This window comes from Dipodomys merriami, unplaced genomic scaffold (genome assembly GCF_024711535.1).
Source record: "Dipodomys merriami isolate MVZ:Mamm:240054 unplaced genomic scaffold, mDipMer1.0.p SCAF_8, whole genome shotgun sequence".
Taxonomy (NCBI): Eukaryota; Metazoa; Chordata; class Mammalia; order Rodentia; family Heteromyidae; genus Dipodomys; species Dipodomys merriami.
In genome coordinates, this window is record NW_027206401.1 from 62,011,600 (window position 1) to 62,031,603 (window position 20,004).

At 39.3% G+C, this 20,004-nt stretch overlaps 1 protein-coding gene across 5 annotated transcripts in view; it reads right to left on the minus strand.

The window, feature by feature from the left end:
• Myo6 (myosin VI) overlaps positions 1-20,004 on the minus strand; it is a 140,274-nt gene that overhangs the window by 24,912 nt on the left and 95,358 nt on the right. For all 5 annotated transcript variants that reach the window (XM_070010239.1, XM_070010238.1, XM_070010237.1 and 2 more), the window contains exons 17-25: positions 18,422-18,517; positions 17,958-18,131; positions 13,912-13,950; positions 12,358-12,451; positions 9,243-9,373; positions 9,089-9,166; positions 6,350-6,479; positions 3,934-4,024; positions 2,594-2,744 (exon numbers count right to left, since the gene is read on the minus strand). In XM_070010239.1, coding sequence (XP_069866340.1) covers positions 2,594-2,744; positions 3,934-4,024; positions 6,350-6,479; positions 9,089-9,166; positions 9,243-9,373; positions 12,358-12,451; positions 13,912-13,950; positions 17,958-18,131; positions 18,422-18,517 — 984 coding nt within the window. The remainder of the gene's footprint in view (positions 1-2,593; positions 2,745-3,933; positions 4,025-6,349; positions 6,480-9,088; positions 9,167-9,242; positions 9,374-12,357; positions 12,452-13,911; positions 13,951-17,957; positions 18,132-18,421; positions 18,518-20,004) is intronic.

Genomic DNA, 20,004 nt, shown 5'->3' on the forward strand with positions numbered 1-20,004 from the left:
CTGTTTGTATATTAAATAATATTTGTACATTTTTATTAAGATGTTCTGAACAGAAATAGTTGACTCTTACTTTCTATCAAGGAAGACACTGGGCTGGGAAGGTGGCTCAGTGGTAGAGTGCTTGCCTTGCATGCATGAGGCCCTGGGTTCGATTCCTCAGCACCACATAAGCAGAAAAAGCTAGAAGTGGTGCTATGGCTCAAGTGGTAGAGCGCTAGCCTTGAGCTGAATTGCTGAGGGACAGTGCCCAGGCCTAGAGTTCAGGCACCATGACTGGCAAAAAAAAAAAAAAAAAAAAAAAAAGGAAGACACCAAAATCTGTAGTCATACTGTGGGTAATTTAACAAAGTTGCAGTTAAAAACTATTTTTTTCCAGGAGAGTCCTGGCTCATGCCTACACTCCCAGCTCCTCAGGAAGCTGAGACAGAGGATGATCTGTGCCACTTTCCAGGTAGCTTCTTTGTAGAACCAACAGAAAGATCACCTCAGAAATGACCCGGTAACAACTAACTGCTCAGTTGTTCAAATAGAAGTCACTTAGTGACTTAGTTCAAAGCCAGCCAGGGCAGAAAAGTCCATGAGACTCCATCTCCAAAATAAAAATTTAAAAAAAAAGAGCTAGAAGCATAGATCAACCCTGGTATCCCCAAAACAATCAGTACCCCATGCCCCAGTACCACCAGAAACAAATTACTTTTTAAGGAATGATTAGCTCAATTAGCTAAAGTTTATTCCCTTTGATAGCAATTCAAATTGTTCCTAAGAAGTAGTTATGCAATTACTTCATGGCCATCATACCTGTAATCCTAGCTCAGGAGGCTGAGATCTGAGGATCCCAGTTCAAGCCAGCCCAGGAAGGAAAGTCCATGAGACTCTTATCTCCAGTTAAACACCAAAAAAAGCCAGGAGTAGAACTATGGCTCAAGTGGTAGAGTGCTATCCTTGAGCCAAAGAAGCTCAGAAAATAGTGCCCAGGCCCCAAGTTCAAGCCCCAGGACCAGCACACACACACACAAAAATTACATCATATGTCTTTTTGCTCAAGGCTAGCCCTCTACCACTTAAGCCACAGCTCCAATTCCAACCTTTTGCTGGTTACTTGAAGATAAGAGTCTCATGGACTTTCCTGCCAACCTGGCATCAAACCATGATCCTCAGATTGTGGTTTCCTGAGTACCTAGGATTTTAGGCATGAGCCACCAGCACCTGGCTGATGGGGTTAATTTTAATTGATAATAATACCTAATAATTAAGAATGGCACTTGAGAGATTTTTTTAAATCAGCTAAATCTGTCTGCAGCATTTTTATCTTCTCTTATTTATTCCCTTTCTATATCTTAAGATTTGCTACTGTCTACATAAACTATCTACAAAAGATATGACCAACTTATTATGGCTACAGAATTGACACTAGTCTAAGAGAAAACGAGTTGAGAAAAACTGTGAAATCCAAAAATATAATTGAGGCAATGATAGGAAGAAAAAGAGGAAATTTGTTTAGCAAACTAGCATGTAAAAAATTATAATCCCTACAGTAAAAAATAGTAAAAAATAAATTAAAAAATTATAATCCCACTGATAATCAAATAAAAATCAAGAAAGTGAACCAAATTTTTTCTACAAAATTGAGGTGTAAATTAATTACTGTTTTTATACTGGCTAAGTAAATCATGTTACAGTGTCTGTGAAGATGAGGAATTAGCATGAACAAAGCAGGTAACATAATGGTAGCGATGTAAAATGAACTACAAAGTAAAATGAAGCACTATGTAAAAAGGTGCACATGTTCAGGAAGCTAGGAAAATATGCAACAAACTTGTTGAATATGTTAAGGTGTGGGTATAAGGTGATTGGGGGTTCTATGAATTTTTACTAATGTTGTGTTACTTTTATTATTCAATAGTTTGTTTCTGGGGGGCTGTGTCTAGAGCTTGGTGGGAGAATACTTGAGTAGCCTACTCAGCAAAAAGAAAAACGAGTAAAATAAAAGTTGGCTTCTGAAAGTAGAAAAGCATCAAACAAAACAATTATTCTGCTGAGTCATGATTATGTAAAAACTTACCAACCAAATACAGCATTTTAGTTGTAAGAAATGAGGCCAAGTGCTAGTGGCTCAGTCCTGTAAAACTGGCTACTCAGGAGGCTAAGATCAAAAGATCACAGTTTGAAGCCAGCTCTGGCAGATAAATTCAACTCTTACCTTCAATTAGCCACCAAAAAACAGAAGTGCAGGTAAGACTTAAGTGATAGAATACCACCTTGGGCAGAAAAAGCTAAGTGAGAGCTTGAAGCCTTGAGTTCAAGCTCCAGCACTCACATACACACACACACACACACACACACACACACACACGCACGCACGCGCGCGCACACACACACACACACACACACACACGAAAATATTTTTCGTAACAACCACCAAAATCAAAAAATAACTTTTTTATCTTTCTGCTATGAAATTAAGAGAAAATACTGGAATGAGACTCCTCTTTAATAACTTAAAAAAAGGAGGACATTTTTCTATACCATTTCAATAACAATCACAAAAGATACTAGGCTAAGTAAAAAGTCAGAGTCATCGGGTTAAAATTACCTTAATTTTGGCCATCAAAGCATCGATGGAAACTTCTAGATCTTTGATCTGTCGGATCACCTCCGGCTTCCCATCTTTCAGTGCACTGACCACTTCATTAAACTTGTCCAGCCGTTTTTTCAGCGTGCCCACCTTCACCAGGCCATCAATGCTGGAAAAATGGCACTTTACCATTTAATGACCCCGCAGACTTTTCATAGTAAAACCTAACACTACACTAATGCTACTGGCTGGGGCACTTCACCTCGTACATTTTTCTGTGTTTGGATTTCATGCATGAAGGTGAAAAACAAAAAAACACTAGGAGTGAAAGACTTCATCTGCTCTCCTCACCTGGAAACTGTTTCCAAATCATAGAGCTTATCTAGTTACACCTTTCTACGTACATGTGTGCCAGTACTGGGACTCAAACTCAGGGCATAGGTACTGGTGGCTCTACCATACCCCCTTCTGACCTTTTTGGGTGGTTAACTGGAGATCAGAGTCTCACAGACTTTCCTTCACAGGCTGGCTTTGAACCACAATCATCTCAGCATTCTGAGTAGCTAGTATTATAGGTATGAGCCACAATGCCTGGCTTAATTATCTCTTTGAAAAGGTGGTAACTGGGGCTGGGAAGGTGGCTCAGTGGTAGAGCGCTTGCCTTGCATGCATGAGGCCCTGGGTTCGATTCTTCAGCACCGCATAAGCAAAAAGAAAAAAGCCGGAAGTGGCGCTGTGGCTCAAGTGGTAGAGTGCTAGCCTTGAGCTGAAGAGCTGAGGGACAGCGCCCAGGCCCAGAGTTCAGGCCCCATGACCGGACCCAAAAAAAAAAAAAAAAAAGAAAAAAAGAAAAGAAAAGGTGGTAATTCAGTAGTTAATTCAGACCTCCAAGTATAAAAAAATTAAACTAATACTAAGCAATAATAATATAATTTATAATATATAAAGTATATTATAGTAATACTGATTAAGTAATAAAAACTCAATTCACAATAAAACTGCAACCAAGTGAAACAAAATCATTTTACAAATAATCTTGCAAAATACAGTCAAAATGTGAATGAGATTTAAAAAAAAAAAAAAAAAACAAAGTCAACTTGACATTATCAGGGAACTCAAACCACCACAATAATTAAAATAACGGAGATTCTCTCAAACAGCTATGTCTGTCCCTTCTGTGTTGGCAAGCCACTTCAAACCCTTTTGTAGAGTGGGGCAAATGATGAATAAATGAGCTCATTTGACACAGTTAACAGACTAAAACACCGTCCTCCAGAGAACCTAGGCTACAAGCTGCTTTTCACTAGGCCTTAACTGCGCGGTTCACTGGGCTCACCTTCCAACAATGCGCATCTTACCGAGGTTTGTGTCTCCTTTTGCAGAGCCACATTCGGACAGTCTTTTGCATCTTAATACAAGCTTCTGCTCTGTATTGTATTTTGTTTTTCACTATGCATAAGGATAAAAGAAAATGACAGCAAAGGTTCAGTTTAAACATGTGTTCTTAAAAAGCCAAGCATTCCCACCAAGCAATTCTCTAGAAACATGAAATTTTGGTTACATTAGAACAAAGACACTAAAATCAAGAACCTAAACATTAATTTCCTATATTATTGTGAGTATATATGTGAGTGTGTGAGTGTGTATGTGTGTATGTGTGTGTGTGTGTGTATGTGTGTGGTCTTCCTGGGGCTTGAACTCAGGGCCCTGTCACTCTCATTTGGATCTCTCGCTCAAGGCTTGGTGGTCTACCTCCATTTCCAGCTTTGTGCTGGTTAACTGGCGATAAGAGTCTCACAGACTTTTCTGCTGGGATGGCTTCTACCCTACCCTTTATCCTCAGTCTCTTGAGTAGCTAGAATTATAGGCAACACATGGCAACTTTCTATACTTCTTAAAAATCAAAAGTATATAATACCGTGTGTTGGTGGCTCATGCTTATAATCCTTGTTACTCAGGATGCTGAGACCTGAGAATCGTAATTCAAAGCTAGCCCAGCAAAAAGGTGTAAGTGGAGCTGTGGCTCAAAGAGTAGAGCACTAGCCTTAAGCTCAAGGATAATGCCCAGTTCTTGAGTTCAAGTCCCCAGATTGGCACAAAAAAAAAAAAAACTAAGCCTATCACACATGTGCCTAGACTCTTTAAACTGTCCTATTTCCTTATGATTAGACACAACTATTTCCCAAACTGTCCAGGACCACTTTTGTTCAATGAAATGTAAATAAGTTTATCTTTTTAAAAAAAGAAAGAGAAGAATTTCTTTTTTATGAGAAACCACAATGAACATATTAGGCAGGAATCTTTTTTAACTTCAGGCACCCAACCGATTTTCTAGGACAACCTGACCTTGAAAGATATTTCTAGCACTTCCTATTAACATTCTGCAAAGATCCCTGTCTGCTCGCTGACCGCAGAGTGCCGAATAGCTGGAACAGCACACATATTTTAATACCATTTGTCACCCATCAAAATGCAACATGTAAAAGCTAACTGCACTGAACTCCTGTGACAAATCTGTTTATATTTTACTTGGAAAGAGATTATCTTTTTCCTTTATTGCAGATTTCTTTTTATCCATAGTTACAAGCATGCAACAAAATGTCTCAAGATCATCTTTGATTACATGCTTCTTCTATTGCCAAGGGAAATTTTAATTTCTCTATTATGAAGAAATGATTTATTGAATCCTTATCATGTATCCAGCATTATTTCAGGCAGTCTGGTAAGAAGGGGACACAGGGGCTGGGAAGGTGGCTCAGTGGTAGAGCGCTTGCCTCGCATGCATGAGGCCCTGAGTTCAATTCCTCAGCACCACATAAGCAGAAAAAGCTGGAAGTGGTAGAGTGCTAGCCTTGAGCTGAAGAGCTCAGGGACAGCACCCAGGCCCAGAGTTCAGGCCCCACAACCGGCAAAAAAAAAAAAAAAAAGGGGGACACAGGTATAAATGTAATTAAATAGTTCCCAACAACTAAAGGTTTGCCACACCCCTGCAAGTAACCTGAAAATATTCTACCCTGATTCTTGCTTTGGGTCAGAGATAAGAAGTTGCAGAAACACCTACAAATGCAGCTTGGTCCAGTGCATAGAAGAATGCTTAGACTATTATCATCTTGGAATTTCAAGATATCTATTGTAGATGCAATGCAGACAGAGGAGAGTGCTGAAATTGTGGGGGTAGCTTTGGGGGTCACGGGGAATAAGAGAGAGGGAGAGAGAGAGAACTAATCAAGAGAGTGAATTCTGTATTGGAGAGGGCACAATGAAATCACACTGCTGTAACGTAAGGAAACACGTGTCACACACTCAGATCTAAAAGCAGGAAGGAAGGGTACAAGCACTGGTTTAGCACATGCTCCACACAAGGCCCCAGGCACACAGCATGAAGGAAATCATGTCCGTCACCTAGCGTCCACCTTGAGATGACCTTGTAACATTCCACACTCCATCCACCTCCAAAGGAACAAAATCTAGGTCCAGAATGAAACATGGTTGGGTATTTTCCAAAAGGAAGGAGAAATGGTGTTTGTCTTATCTTGCTTTGAGTCCAGGTCCACCTGTGAGCCTACAATGGTCTCAAACTTGTAACTCTCCTGCCTCAGACTCCTCGGAACAGGCTATGCTTTGTGAGATTTGTTTCTGTAACTACTGATTGCTTTTTCAGACAGGGTCTGATTAACCTGGCTCTGTAGCTCAGGCTGGCTGTTTAAACTCTCATCTCTACCATATGCCTGGGTTTCAGGCAGATGCCACCATGCCTGGTAAAAACATACTTACGTTTAATGACTGAGAGTGAACACCACTGAACTTTCTTCCAGCGACTGCAGACTAACCAATGGTTGACTCTCTTAACCAGCTCTGCTAAATGGTCAGGATCAGACTTCATAATCTGATCAAATTCTGCAAACTAGAAGGTAAAATAACTTAGTACCAGTATTAGAAAGCAGTATGTTCCAATACACAAAGAAAAAAATAGAATTTAAATCCCAAATGTTACCTCTGTGTATGTGCATGCACGTGTGTGTGTGTGTGTGTGTGTGTGTGTGTGTGTGTGTGTGTGTGTGTTTGTGTGTGTGTGCGCGCATGACACTACAAGGACTTGAACATGGGGCCTGGGCTCTGCCCCTTAGCTTTTTCACTCAAGACTGATACACTACCATTTAAGACACAGCTTCACTTCCAACTTTTTGGTGGCTAATTGGAGATAAAAGTTTCACAGACTTTCCTGCCTGTGCTGGCTTCAAACCACTATCCTCATATCTGAGCCTCCTCCGTAGCCAGGATTATAGGCATGAGCCACTGGTATGGGCCAGTGCTTGGCCCAAATTTGGCTTTCTAAAAATGGTTGCATGCCAATCACAGCCACAGCTTAGCATGGTGTAATGCGAGCTCCAAGCAGTGGCTGCACTGAAATATGGCCTTTCTCTTCCCTCTTTCCTTCAGAGTCTTTTTTGAGGAGTAAAGAAGGTCACTGATTACTAGGTAGCAGATTCAATCATAAAAGTTGAAAAAAATCTTAAATAGGTTAATTAGAGAGGACTAGCAAAAAAGATTTTTATTGAGAAAGATGATAGAAAAGGACAGAAATATCTCTGCCTTAGCAGATTCCTTAGCCCTGGACTAGTGAAGGTCCTGTTTTATTTATTTCACTATTGAGATTATTCTGTTTCTCCCAATCACCACCCCATTTTAACCTTTTTTTTTTTTTTGTCAGCCATGGGGTTTGAACTCTGGGCCTGGGCACTGTTCCTCAGCTCTTCAGCTCAAGGCTAGCACTCTACCACTTGAGCCACAGCACCACTTCGTTACCAGCCACATTTTAAACAAAGATAAGGAAATACTGCTAGGAGATTAAAGACAACACAAATAAAATAGACCTTTAGTTATTAATAATTAGAGTGAAATGTCTTACCAGAATATCACACTAATCAATATAATGACTTTTTATAATCAAAATTAGATTAAAGGTAACATAATGAGATTACAGATTTGAGAGTCTATTTGTTCTAGGTGGTAAAGAAATCTTTCTGATTTGGGGGGAGGTAAGACCATGTACTTTCCCAATCCAGCCATTAACTATTAAGTAATTGCTACTTCTCTCAAGTAAGAAAAACACTGAGTTTATGATATGTGTCTGAGTGAAACTAAAGTGACTCAAGAGTTTTATGTTCTTTTTCTCTTAATTTTTTTTTTGTAGGAAGTGGTATGGATCCCCTATGATAAAAAGTACTCACAGGAAAGAACACTCATTGGTAACAAATATTTAACATTCGTCTCATGCTTAAAAATGTGAAATCAAGCTGGCTGTCAGTGGCTCATGTCTGTAATCCTAGCTACTCAGGAAGCTGAGATCTGAGGATCAGGGTTCAAAGCCAGCCCAGGCAGAAAAGTCCATGAGACTCTTATCTCCAAGGAACCACTAGAAAACCAGAAGTGGCGCTGTGGCTCAAGCGGTAGAGCTCTAGCCTTCAGCTGAAGAGCTGAGGGACAGTGTCCAAACCCAGAGTTCAAGCTCCACAACCAACAACAACAAAAAAAAGTGAAATCAGATTTGTGATTAACTAGATAAAAGAGCTAGTTCTTAAGATTTTACTTAATCTAACTAGTTGCTTGGCTATTTAAATTCAATAACAATTATGTTTACAATCAGAGGATGCAATTACTAAATCAATATTGAAGAATTCAGAAATAGTGAGAATGGGAGTTAGGTATTTCTGTTCTGAATACATTACTTATAAAGTATTCTACAATCTATGAATATCAAAACTATAGGATTATATTTCCATAGTTACACATGAAAGGATTTGCTATTCATTCTGTCTAGGTTTTAGGAGGGGAGAGTCCAAACTCTAGTCCAATCTCTAACACTATTAAGTACAGGTATAACATCTATATAATATACCTTTTCCTTAACAATGGAAACTCTAAGTACTATGAAATCTCAAATCATTGAAGACTGCATGAAGACATTTTAGAAAAACTTTCAACTTGTTTAAATAGTAACCTCTATTTAAGAAAAAAATTCAATGTTCTGATTCTAACACTAAGTAAAACTGAAAAAAATGGGAAAATTATGTATGCGTGTGTACACATATATTTCATGCTGTTGATACCATACAATCCTAATAACAATATAAACCATTAAACCATTATTACCTAAATTATTACCATTATTACCTATCTACTAATGCTGAGTGCTGGTAGCTCCACCTGTCATCCTAGCTACTCAGGAGGCTGAGATCTGAGGACTTCAGTTCAAAGCCAGCTGGGGCAGGAAAGTCGGTGAGACTCTATCTCCAGTTTACCACCAGAAAACTGAAAGTGGCACTGTGGCTCAAAGTGGTAAAGCACTAGCCTTAAGTGAAAAAGCTTAGGGACAGTGCTCAGGCCCTGAGTTCAAGCTCCATGACCAAATAAACAAACAAATAAATATAAAAATAAAAATTTAAAAAAATAAAAATCTACTAACCCCTAACAGATTCATGATATTAATGTTTAAAATAAAAATAGACTTACTTTTCCAGGTCTGAAAAATACTTTTGTTAATCCAAACTTATAGTCAACTTCATTTAAGCCTAAAGCTTTAAAAAGAGCCTGAAAAATAGAAATTCCAATTAGTAATAGGAAATAATTCACTGTTCAGAAATTTCCATTTTAGTGGCAGTTGTACCTTACAAAATAGCCTTGGATCCAATCTTGCAAGTTTATCCGGCATATACTTTTTGTACATGTTGTAGAGTTCGTGAAATGAAGCTCGAGATGGGAAACCACCTTGCATCAAGTCCAAAACAGACACCATACCTAGATTCAGAAACACACATCAGGCCCATTACCACCAGTGAGAAATGACATTGTTCTAGTCAACATACCCCAACTGATCCACGGCCTGCAACTTCTCCAGTGCAAGCCCATCTACAGCCAGCTTGAACGTTTCTTAGAGGCAAACTACTGCTCTCTAGAACGCTTGAGTCTAGTTCGTATTGTTTTAGAATCTCTATCATAGATAACAATATATAAAGCAAAGCCCTACAATGGCCATTTTCTAAGTGCTGAGGCTAATTTTAGAACAGTGTTCCTGATAGTCTTCCCTAAAATATTCAAACAAACACAAGTTTTCCCAAGGGATCAAATAAAGCAGAAGGAAAAGACTAGAGAGCTAACTATAAAAACCTTTTATTTACCTGTGAAATAAAACTAACCAGTTGGGAAACCTATAGGATAATTGTTATCAGTTCAAGTCTACTAGGTGTTAATTTCAGCCTTATTAATGTAAACTTTTCAAGAAAAGGGTGAAATTGGTTGGGAAAGACAACAGCTAAAGGCAACACCAAGACTTTCCTTTACAACACTTGGCTTTCAGGTGTTGAAGCTGAGACTGCTGAAATCAATCCAGAAAAGATTAGTTAATAAAAAATGTTGGAACAGTTGACTGGCCATTTTGTTTCATGAAACTATGACTGGATATATACCCAGAAGCCAGCCCAGGCAGGAAAGTTTGTAAGACCCTTTGTTGTTGTTGTTGTTGTTGTTGTTGGTCACAGGACTTGAACTCTGGGCCTGGGTTACCCCACCAGGCTTCTGCTCAAGGCTAGCACTCTACCACTTTGAGCGTGAGGCCACAAGTTCAAGCCCCAGTACTAGCACACACACACACAGAATCAATACTTGAATAAAGAATAAATGTCAAGTGCAGCCAAGGGAATATAGCAATGCCTATTCACAGATGACTATTTAAATTTTAATAGATTAAAATTAAATTATTTTTAAAGTTTATTTCAGTTTTAAATAAGGCTTGTAGTCACATTTCAAATGCATGCAAGTCAAATGTGTCCACCTAGTGCCTGCCATATTGAATAACACAGACACTAAGTACTTCAATCATCCTGGAAAGTTTCACGCGCCACAACTGATAGAGAATGACAAAAACCAGTCCATTCTAAACTCAAAAATTCCCTAAAAATAGCATCCAGGTGGAAGGAAACACATCTGCAGAAGGATTGAGAAGGCCAGTAATGCACAAGAGAAACGGTATGGTTGGTGTGGGGGCAGGGGAGGGGGAAGCTGGGCTGGAGGGATTGGCCATGGCGGCCACATCTGACTTAGGAGCCAAGTGACTACTGCCCCTTAACTAGAGGAAGCTGATCCTCCTGAGGAGAAAGGGAGTGGAAGGCGAGAACCGGGAAATCCAAGGACTACAGTTCTCACAGGAGGAGGAGTGAGGCCACGCCCTCCTGACTGGTTGTGTGGGAGCCAGGAATGACCTGGGGCTGTTGAATCCACAGGGAGGGTAGAGCAGATGTTAGGGGAGACTCTTAAAGAACTTTGTTTCAGTTTTTCTGCTCAAAGCTGGTCCTCTACCATGTGAGCCACACCTCTACTTCCCAAAATGTATTGTTAGGAGGGGCAGAGATCAAGGGGAGGAAGGGCAGACAAATGGAGAGAGGGTGGGAGAATACAGTCATAATATTCAATGTACATGTGTGGTGATGAAGGATATAGGAATATGGTAATGAAGGGATGGGTGAGATTGGAAAGGATGATGGAAGAACGATGGAAGGGAGACATTGATCAAGATGCATTATACTCATACACTGGCATGTTGAATTGAAGTCCTTTTGTACAAGTACCTAATGATTTTTAATTATATACATTTTAAGGGGAGGGGCATAATACCACACATGGTGGCTCAAGCTTGTAATCCTAGCAGGCAATGATCAAGGGGCAGCAGTTCAAGGTCAGCTTGGGCAAAAGAAATTCCTGAAACTCCATCGCAGCCAATGGCTGCGCATGATGGTGTGCACTGGTTATCCCAAGAGACAGGGGTCAGGGAAGCACAAATGGGAGGATCTCAGTCCAGGCTAGCCCAGGCACAAAGTCAGACCCTACCTGGAAAACACCCAATTCAAAAAGGGGCTGGAGGTGTGGCTCAAGTGGTAGAGCATCTGCTTAGCAAGTGTAAAGTCCTGAATTCAATCAGATACCAAAAGGGGTGAGAGGGCTTGTAAACTTAGCTTCAGTGTTTTAAAAGTTTTATTTAGACAGTTTCTGGTGGCTCATACCTGCAATCCACGCTACTCAGGTGATTGAGATCCAAGGATTGTGGTTCAAAGCTAGCGGCGGGCAGGAAAGTCCATGAAACTCATCTCCAATTAACCACCAGAAAACCAGAAATGGTACTGGGACTCAAGTGGTAGAGTGCTTGCCTTGCACTAAAGAGCTGAGGGACAGTGCCCAGGCCCAGAGTTCAAGCCCCACAAATGACAAAAAGTAAATTAAAAAAAAAAAAGCCCTGGCAGGAAAGTCCATGAGACTCTTCCATGAGCCTCTTATCTCCAATTAACCACCAGAAAACCAGAGAGGTGCTATGGCTCAACATGGTAGAGTGCTAGCCTTCAGCGTAAAAGTTCAGGGACAGCACCCAGGCCCTGAGTTCAAGCCCCACAACTGACAAAAACAAAAAAATTTTATTTCACAATAAATTGTTTCACACTATTGCTCAAATAATTTGCCATCTATGTTTTTCTTATAGCTAAGGGGAATATTTTTTTAAATTTCATTGTACTTCAAGTGATCAAGGTAATGATAAATTATTTGAAATTTTGTATAGAATCATGTTCATGTGTATATACTGACCCCAATAAAGTCTGCTGAAGGACTGGGGTAGACCTGGCATGTCTGGCATCCTGGACTCAATCCCCAACAGCACAGAAGTAAATCAGTAAGTAGCCCTTGAGTTAGAGCTACGGACACACACAGTGACACAGATTTGGGAAACAGGGAACTACCTGAACACTGAAGTTGAGACAGAATCTGAGCCCCTTCGAAGTGGTGGCTTGTCATCTTTAAATTAGGTTTGATGCAGCGAATAAAGCTCGCTCCCTGGGGGAAGAAAGGCAGTTTTTGAGATAACACATAAGATAACATGGTCACTTTTTGTTTCTAGAAATAACAGTAACCTTTGGTGCATATTAAATATTAGCACATGAAAATCACCAAGGAACATAAAAATGTATTATCGTACTTCTATTGGTTAAAACCTAAACTACATATGAGACTCTGTCTCACAAAAAAACAAGGGCTGGGGATATAGTTCAGTAATAAGAGTGCTTATAGGTTCAATGCCCATCACTACATGGGGAAAAGTAAAGAAAGGAAAAGAAAAAATATCTCAGGGTGAACCACTAAAATGCATAGTTAAATATAAGCCCTTAATAAATTTTGCTTTTATAAAAAGACATAAAACTATTGGGTGCATTTTTGTCCACATCAAAACTGCAAGAATAACACAATCAAGTTAAATTATATCCTATACTTGATCTTAAAAAAGTAATAGCCTCTCTCATCAGTTATTCATTCTTTCCACCTTTGTGAAGTACAAGATAATTTTAATAAGATCAAGAGTGCCATGTATTTATACAATAATTTGACTTCACATATATATTTGACATTTCTCCAGAACAAACTTAGCCAAAACAATAACCATTTTAGAAACTAATTTCTTTTCTTTCTTTTTAGCAGTACTAGAGTTTAGAAATTAGGGCCTCATACTTGCTAGGCAAGTCGCTCTACCACTTGAGCTACACATGAGTGTCCCTTTTTGCTTGTTATTTTTCAATTAGTCTCTCTCTCTCTCTCTCTTTTTCCCCTTCCCCCCTCCCTCTCCCTCTCCCTCCTTCTCCCTCTCCCTTTCCTTCTCCCTCTCTCCCTCTCCTTCTCCCTCTCTCTCTCCTTCTCTCTCTCCCTCTCTCTCTCCCCCCCCCTCTCATCCTGGGGCTTAAACTCAGGGATTCAGTGATGTCCCTTAGCATTTTTCTGCTGAAGGCTAGCACTCTTGTCACTTAAGTCACAATTCCATTTTGTGTTTTAGTGATTATCAGAGATAAGAGTCTTATAGGCTTTCCTGCCCAAGCTGGTTTCAAACCATGATCCTCAGAACTCAGCCTCTAAAGTGGCTAAGATTACAGGGCACCAGGCTGGGTCTCTCATTTTTACCAGGGGCTAGACTTCAAATTTCAGTCTTCAGTCTTCTACCTACACCTGCCACATACCTGGCATTACATGTGCATGCCACCATAGCCAGCTCATTTGTTGAGATAAAGTCTCACTAACTTTTTTTGCCCAGATTGATTTAAAACTGCAATCCTCCCATTTATGCTTCCAAAGAGCTGAGATTAATGGCATGATATACTCCACCCAGCTTTTAAAAAAATTAATTTCTTTTTAATAAGAGGAAATTGATTTAAAATTGCTTCTCGTCATTCCAGGATTCTTGTTCTAATTGCTAGTAATGGTTTTAAAGGATCTTCAAAAACAGATATTTTGTTTTTAAATATACTCACAGTACTTCGAAGTTTATCCAGAAGCAAATTTAACTGTGTCTGTAAAAGATAGGAGAGCAGCTCATTTGAGAGTGAAAGCACGTGTAGTAGGGTGAGTTCACGCTCACTCTCCATTACATGCACAGATGACATTCACACACAACACATCACAGCGCGACCACCTCCGGGGCACAGACTGGCAGAGAGCACCATGCAGCCAAGGGCATATATGGAATTAAAACAGCAGAACTTGTGTCATCAGAAAGAATGGCAAGGAGTAATGCTAACACACATGCATGTCTGCAGGGAAGATGAATAAGGAGAATGACTGCAGACAATGAAAGAAGTAAATGAGAGGATGGGGATGCGTTCACTGTGAGATCAGTGAGGTTGTGTTTGAACACATGCAAGCGAGGTGTAAACTAAAGACTGGGGTTGGTGTATATGTAATACAGCATACATAAAATTCTTTGGTTAACCTATAAGAATGTTCTTTACTGTTTTAAAATCTCAATTGCTTTCTAAAACTTTTTGTTTTCTAAAATAAAGTTGGCAGTGAATATTATGTGACAATGAATATTGCTACTACTTTCCTACATTTTTAATATTAATAATTATTATTAATCCTGGTTCAGGACATTATCATTTATTTGATTTACTGCTCTGCAAAATAAACTGTAAAAATCTTTATCTGGATTTTTATACGGAGATACTTATTATACAATTTAGAAAAGACCAATTAAGAGGGTTTTTTTCCCCTTGTTTTTTATTTTTTTTAATAATACCAGGGTATTACACTCACAGCCACCCACTTATTAGGCAGATTCTCAGCCTCACTTTGCTTTCATTATTTCTTTTTAGATGAGATCTCACATCCTCTGCCCCAGTGATTCACTTGGAACCAGAATCAGTGCATCTCAAGTAGCTATTTATTTTACTTGAGATAGGTTGTGCTTGCTTTTTATGTGAGCTTTCCTTGAATAGAGATTTCCCAATAGTTGGGATTATAGGTGTCAGCCACTAAGATATAATTCTCAAATTAATATATTAATCATAGGTACAATTTATAATAACGTGTGCTTTTACATGATGTTTTTCTGTGAGTAAGGACTGCTCAAAACGTTTCAAGAGCATCATTGTGCTTAAGAATATATTATTGCCTTCATTATACAGGGAAGACACTGAGATCCAGGGAGATCAAAAATTTGTCCATAGTCATGGATAGTCATAGCAAAATTTTACATTCTCCTATCTATGACAGTAATGTATGACTCCATATTACAAGCTTAGGTTATTCAAAAGAATTTGAGGTTGGATTAAAGAGATCCAATTATCCCCATTTATCTGGTGGGCAGAGTTCTAACAACTTTAATCAACCTGGACTCCAGCAGAAAAGCAAGTAGGAGAGCCATCAAGGCAGAAAGAAAATAACTTGCCCTTCATCCAGGTGCCTTCATCCACAGACTAATCTTGATATTCCCTCCCTCCCCCGAAAAAATTGAGATAGAGTCAGAAGACTAGAAAAAACAAAACTCAACTAATAACAGTAGGAAAAAAAGAAAAGAGAAAAGTCCATCTCCAAAGAACAGAAGTCAAGAATCATAAAGCAGAAAGGTAAGGCACTGAGCAACTCATGTTTGATTTTAGTTTTGAAACATACAACTATTTGTTTATATGAGTAAGATTTTCATAGAAAAGAATTCCTTCTTCGAAAGCATCAGCAGTTAAGAGGGTTGTGTCAGGAGCCTGGAAATGATCCTTTGTGTGGGAGCCCTGGGTCCCTGAGACGGGGTAACTGAGTGTCATACAAAAATATGAACTCCTTGACTTATGTTTAAAATTAAGGTTCACATTTTACATCAAAGTATCCCACAGAAACACATAGGAAATATTTTATTAGTAATATTCAGTTATAGCTTTTAGCAGTTAATGTAAAAAGTACATAATTGTTTGTTCCTTTGCTTCTTTATGTACTGGGGCTTGAACCCAGGGTGTTGAGCTCTGGAGACTGGTGTTCTACAACTTGAACCACACCCCCACTTCTGGCTTTTTCCTGGTTAACTGGAAATAAGAACGTCATGAACTTTTCTGTCCAGGCTGGCTTCCATCCTCAGATCTCAGCCTTTGAGGAACTAGAAACACAGGCATAGGCCACCAGTGCCCAGCTTACATGATGCTGTCTGAAAACAGTTCCAAGACATTTCTAGGTTCAATGAAGATTATACAAGTCAAAGAGAAACTTTGAGAATGTCTTCATTTTTATTCATGTTACCTAAAATTTCAGTATGTTCTTACTAGTAATAATACTATATTATTACTGCAGGAATATACATGACAAATGATATCCATTTCAATGAAGCAAATGCATTTTTCTTTTGAGACAGTCTTGCTATGCTGCCTAGGTCGGCAACTCCTTGCCGCAACTGATCTTCCTGTCTCCATTTCCTAAATAACATGAGACTACAGGTTGCACCACTACATGTACACTAGTCTAACTATTTAAAAACCCATCTATTATCCAGGCACAGGTGGCTTATGTCTATTAATCCTAGCTAGTCAGGAAGCTGAGATCGGAGGACTGAAGTTCAAAGCTAGCCCATGCAAGCAAGTCCATGCGACTATTATCTCCAATTAACCACCAAAAAGCCAGAAGTGGAGCTGTGGCTCAAGTAGTAGAGCACTAGCTCTGAGCAAAAGTCTAAGCTGGCACAAAAACAAAACAGAACACATTTTTTAAAAAGTCTATTCAAGAATAGAAAAATATTCAAATTGTTGCTTATTACGTACATTAGGAACTCCTAATTAATGAATACAATTTTAAGACAAAATTCAAAGCTTTTTTATTTATTCATCTAAAATGTATTATGAGCTTTTGCCTATATTTAAGTTTTAAAAAGCCTTAGCTTTTAGAAATATGATTTCATCAAACTGCATATGTGGGGCCCATTCAATCTATAAGAAGTTTTATACTACTAATTATCTAATAGAATTCTGATATTAATTATCATTCCCTGATTGTCATTTTTAATATTTAAAGTACATGTTTTATAGAGCAAATATGGACTTTTTGTAAATATAAGAGCAATATTTTATGTAACATAGAAAAATTAATTTCACTTCTATGATTATTTTTAAGCACTTACAGATCACTACTTTTTTTGTGTACCAGTACTTGGGCTTGAACTCAGGGCTTTGCTTGACTTTTCCATCAAAACTGGTATTCTACCACTTACGTCACATCTCTACATCCCCATCTCTTCACTGGATATATTATAGAGCTTTGTTCACTAAAAGATTTTTTTTAATTAAAAGGTTTTAAAGTTGTTTTGTACTAACTGCTCAATAATTGTAACTAATTAATAGCATTCTATTTCTAAGACAACCTCTTCTCAGCTTTCCAAGAATTCCTGATCAAAAACTAACAAAAGAGATGAAATATTCTTTAATGTTAAATAAGCACTTTAACAAATTTGCTACACCTGAGCCTTTATCTGTGATGGACATTATCAAAAGCTTTCATTCAATTTTAGTGTCGTGTGCATGCTCCTAACACCACTGTGAGAGAAAAACACATGGAAATGAGTTACACACTGGTTGACCACTTGCAAGGAACTCTCCTTAACACGCCCAGCCACTGGATGGATGGCAGTCCCAAGGCGATCGTTACCTGGAGGCCGGGCTGGGCCTGATTGTCCTCTCAACTAGTTTTCTCTAGCCATTCGGAGCTGGACTATTCCAGCTAAACCAAAACTGCTGAAGGAAGGAGACAGAAAACACAAGGAGAAGAGAAGGTTTGAAGGTCAGCCACGCAGTAGACAGCAGCAGGGACATTAGGAGAGCTCTCAGGTGTGTGACGCCCTGAAAAAGGACATGATCCCAACATTTCTGTATTCAGTGGCGGGGGCTTCATCAGGCCCTCTTACAGTACAGGTATAAACAGTGCCGGTCTTCTCTTGGCACATACAGCATATCTGACTGTCATTTACATTATCCACTTTAATAGAATAGAGAACAATGTATGTTATTTTAAATACAATTTTTTTAAAAGATTCATTTAATATTAATACCTTAAATTTGTTTCCCACACTGATGAAGCTAAGTTTTCCGGCTTTCTGTTTCGTATCTTTGTTGTTATTTGTAGACGATTCAAATAATTCCCGTATAAACTTATCCCTGGATTCACATATTAAGGATTCCAGAGACATATGCAATGCATCGTTATTTTTCTCCACAAACTGAGTCTGCAAGTTAAAACAAGAAGAACAGTTCAGCCTAGCTGAGATAAATCCCCCGAACCTCAGCTCTGCCTGACAGAACTTTCAGTGATCATATCCCAGCTGTCCAACACAGTCACCATGGCGTAATGGTGGATGGTTAGCACCGAGCATGGCTGGTGCAGCTTGGGGCAGAACTACTCACTTCATTTCACTGATGTGAAGATTTAGATTGCCATTCCAAGTCGGTGGGGGGAATACCACACTACTGCACAGCTCCAACATTAAGAGGTTTTCTGCTTATAAATCATACTCACTGTTTCATAGCACACTGCCCCTGCAAAATGCCGGATAATAAAACCTTCATCATCTCTGAGATTCCTATGGACTGCCAGCTTAGATTTCCTGGGAATCTGGAAAACAATACGTGAAGGTGTTACAAACTTTCCTTTGGACAACATTAGATGGAGAATAAATTGTAAGGGCATTTTCACACTTATTTTTATAATTGTACTGCTTTTGGACAATGCTTGAACTATAAGTGAAATCTAAAAAGTATTTGGTTGTAATCTCTAAGGGGGAAAAAGTAGGCCAACACACACAAAAGCACACACATACACACGTGTTATTCAGGTTCACATGCAAAAACATACAAAGTGTCCATCTACAACATGACATTTGATTCTCATGATGATTAGAATTTTTCAGAGAATTTTAAGCCTCCCAAAGCATGTGGCACTTGTTTTAAGGAATTTTCATGTGCAGCCAGGTAAGGAAACACCTGAACTCAGCACAGGAACTTGTCCACAGTTTCAAAACCAACCATCTGAACAGGTTCTTGGACAATGATCCTGAACCTCTTTCAAGGCAATTACATCATTTTAGAGGTTGTACCATTTAACTGTGGGATCTCGTGTTTGAATTAAAGTTTCTGAAATACTTTCAACATATGTGATCATATCTGATCCTCAAAACAGCCTATCAGTGTGTGTGTGTGTGTTTGTGTGTGTGTGCGTGCGCACATGAGCGCGCGCCAGTCCTGGGGCTTGAACTCTTATCCTGAGCTCTATCCATAAATCTTTGTGCTCAAAGATAGTGCTTTACCACTTGAGCCACAACTCCACTTGTGGCTTTTGGGTGGTGATTTAGAGATAAGAATCTCACAGACTTTCCTGCCCAGGCTGGCTTTAACCCAGGATCCTCAGATCCTCAGATCTCAGCCTCCTACATATCTAGGATTACAGGTATGAGCCATCGGCACCCACTATCACCTCCTTTTTTAACGAGGGAGAGTGATCACATGTATGATCACACAAGTGATCTATGAGTTGGGAGGCGCAGAGGCTTGCTCAAGGTTAGAGAATGTTTAGAACACAGAAGCTCTTCTCCATCGAGTAGGAATAGAGGCTCTGTGTGAGATCTCCTGCCTGCTTGTAACCTCAGCTTCCTTCTAGGCTTCCAGGTGGTCTCTTCCCCTTCCCCCATTTGTCTCCTCTCCCATAGCTTGTGGAAATTACTAGGATTAAATGCAAATGTTCAAGTGAAAGCACTCCAAGAGTGCCTATGCTAAGAGTTCTTTACTTGGTAGTCCCAAAGGAACACCAAGTACCAGCCTACATAAGTGAGGATTTATGTGCTGTCTTGTTCTGATTCCTCTTGGAAGAAAAGTTGCCAGGTCCTTCCCCATATGACATGTCTCTGAGGTCCTGAGCCCAGTTTTGTGGACTGGACCCATGGTCTACTTGGAAAAGGAAACTGGGTCTCCAGCCTGTGAGTTGTCAACACAGAGAGCTCCACAGATATTTTCAGCATTGAGTACAAGCTTTGTGAAGAATACACGGTGTCTCCATCTCCACCAAGGTAACAGTGTCACAGGTTGAGTATTACGTGAAATAACAAG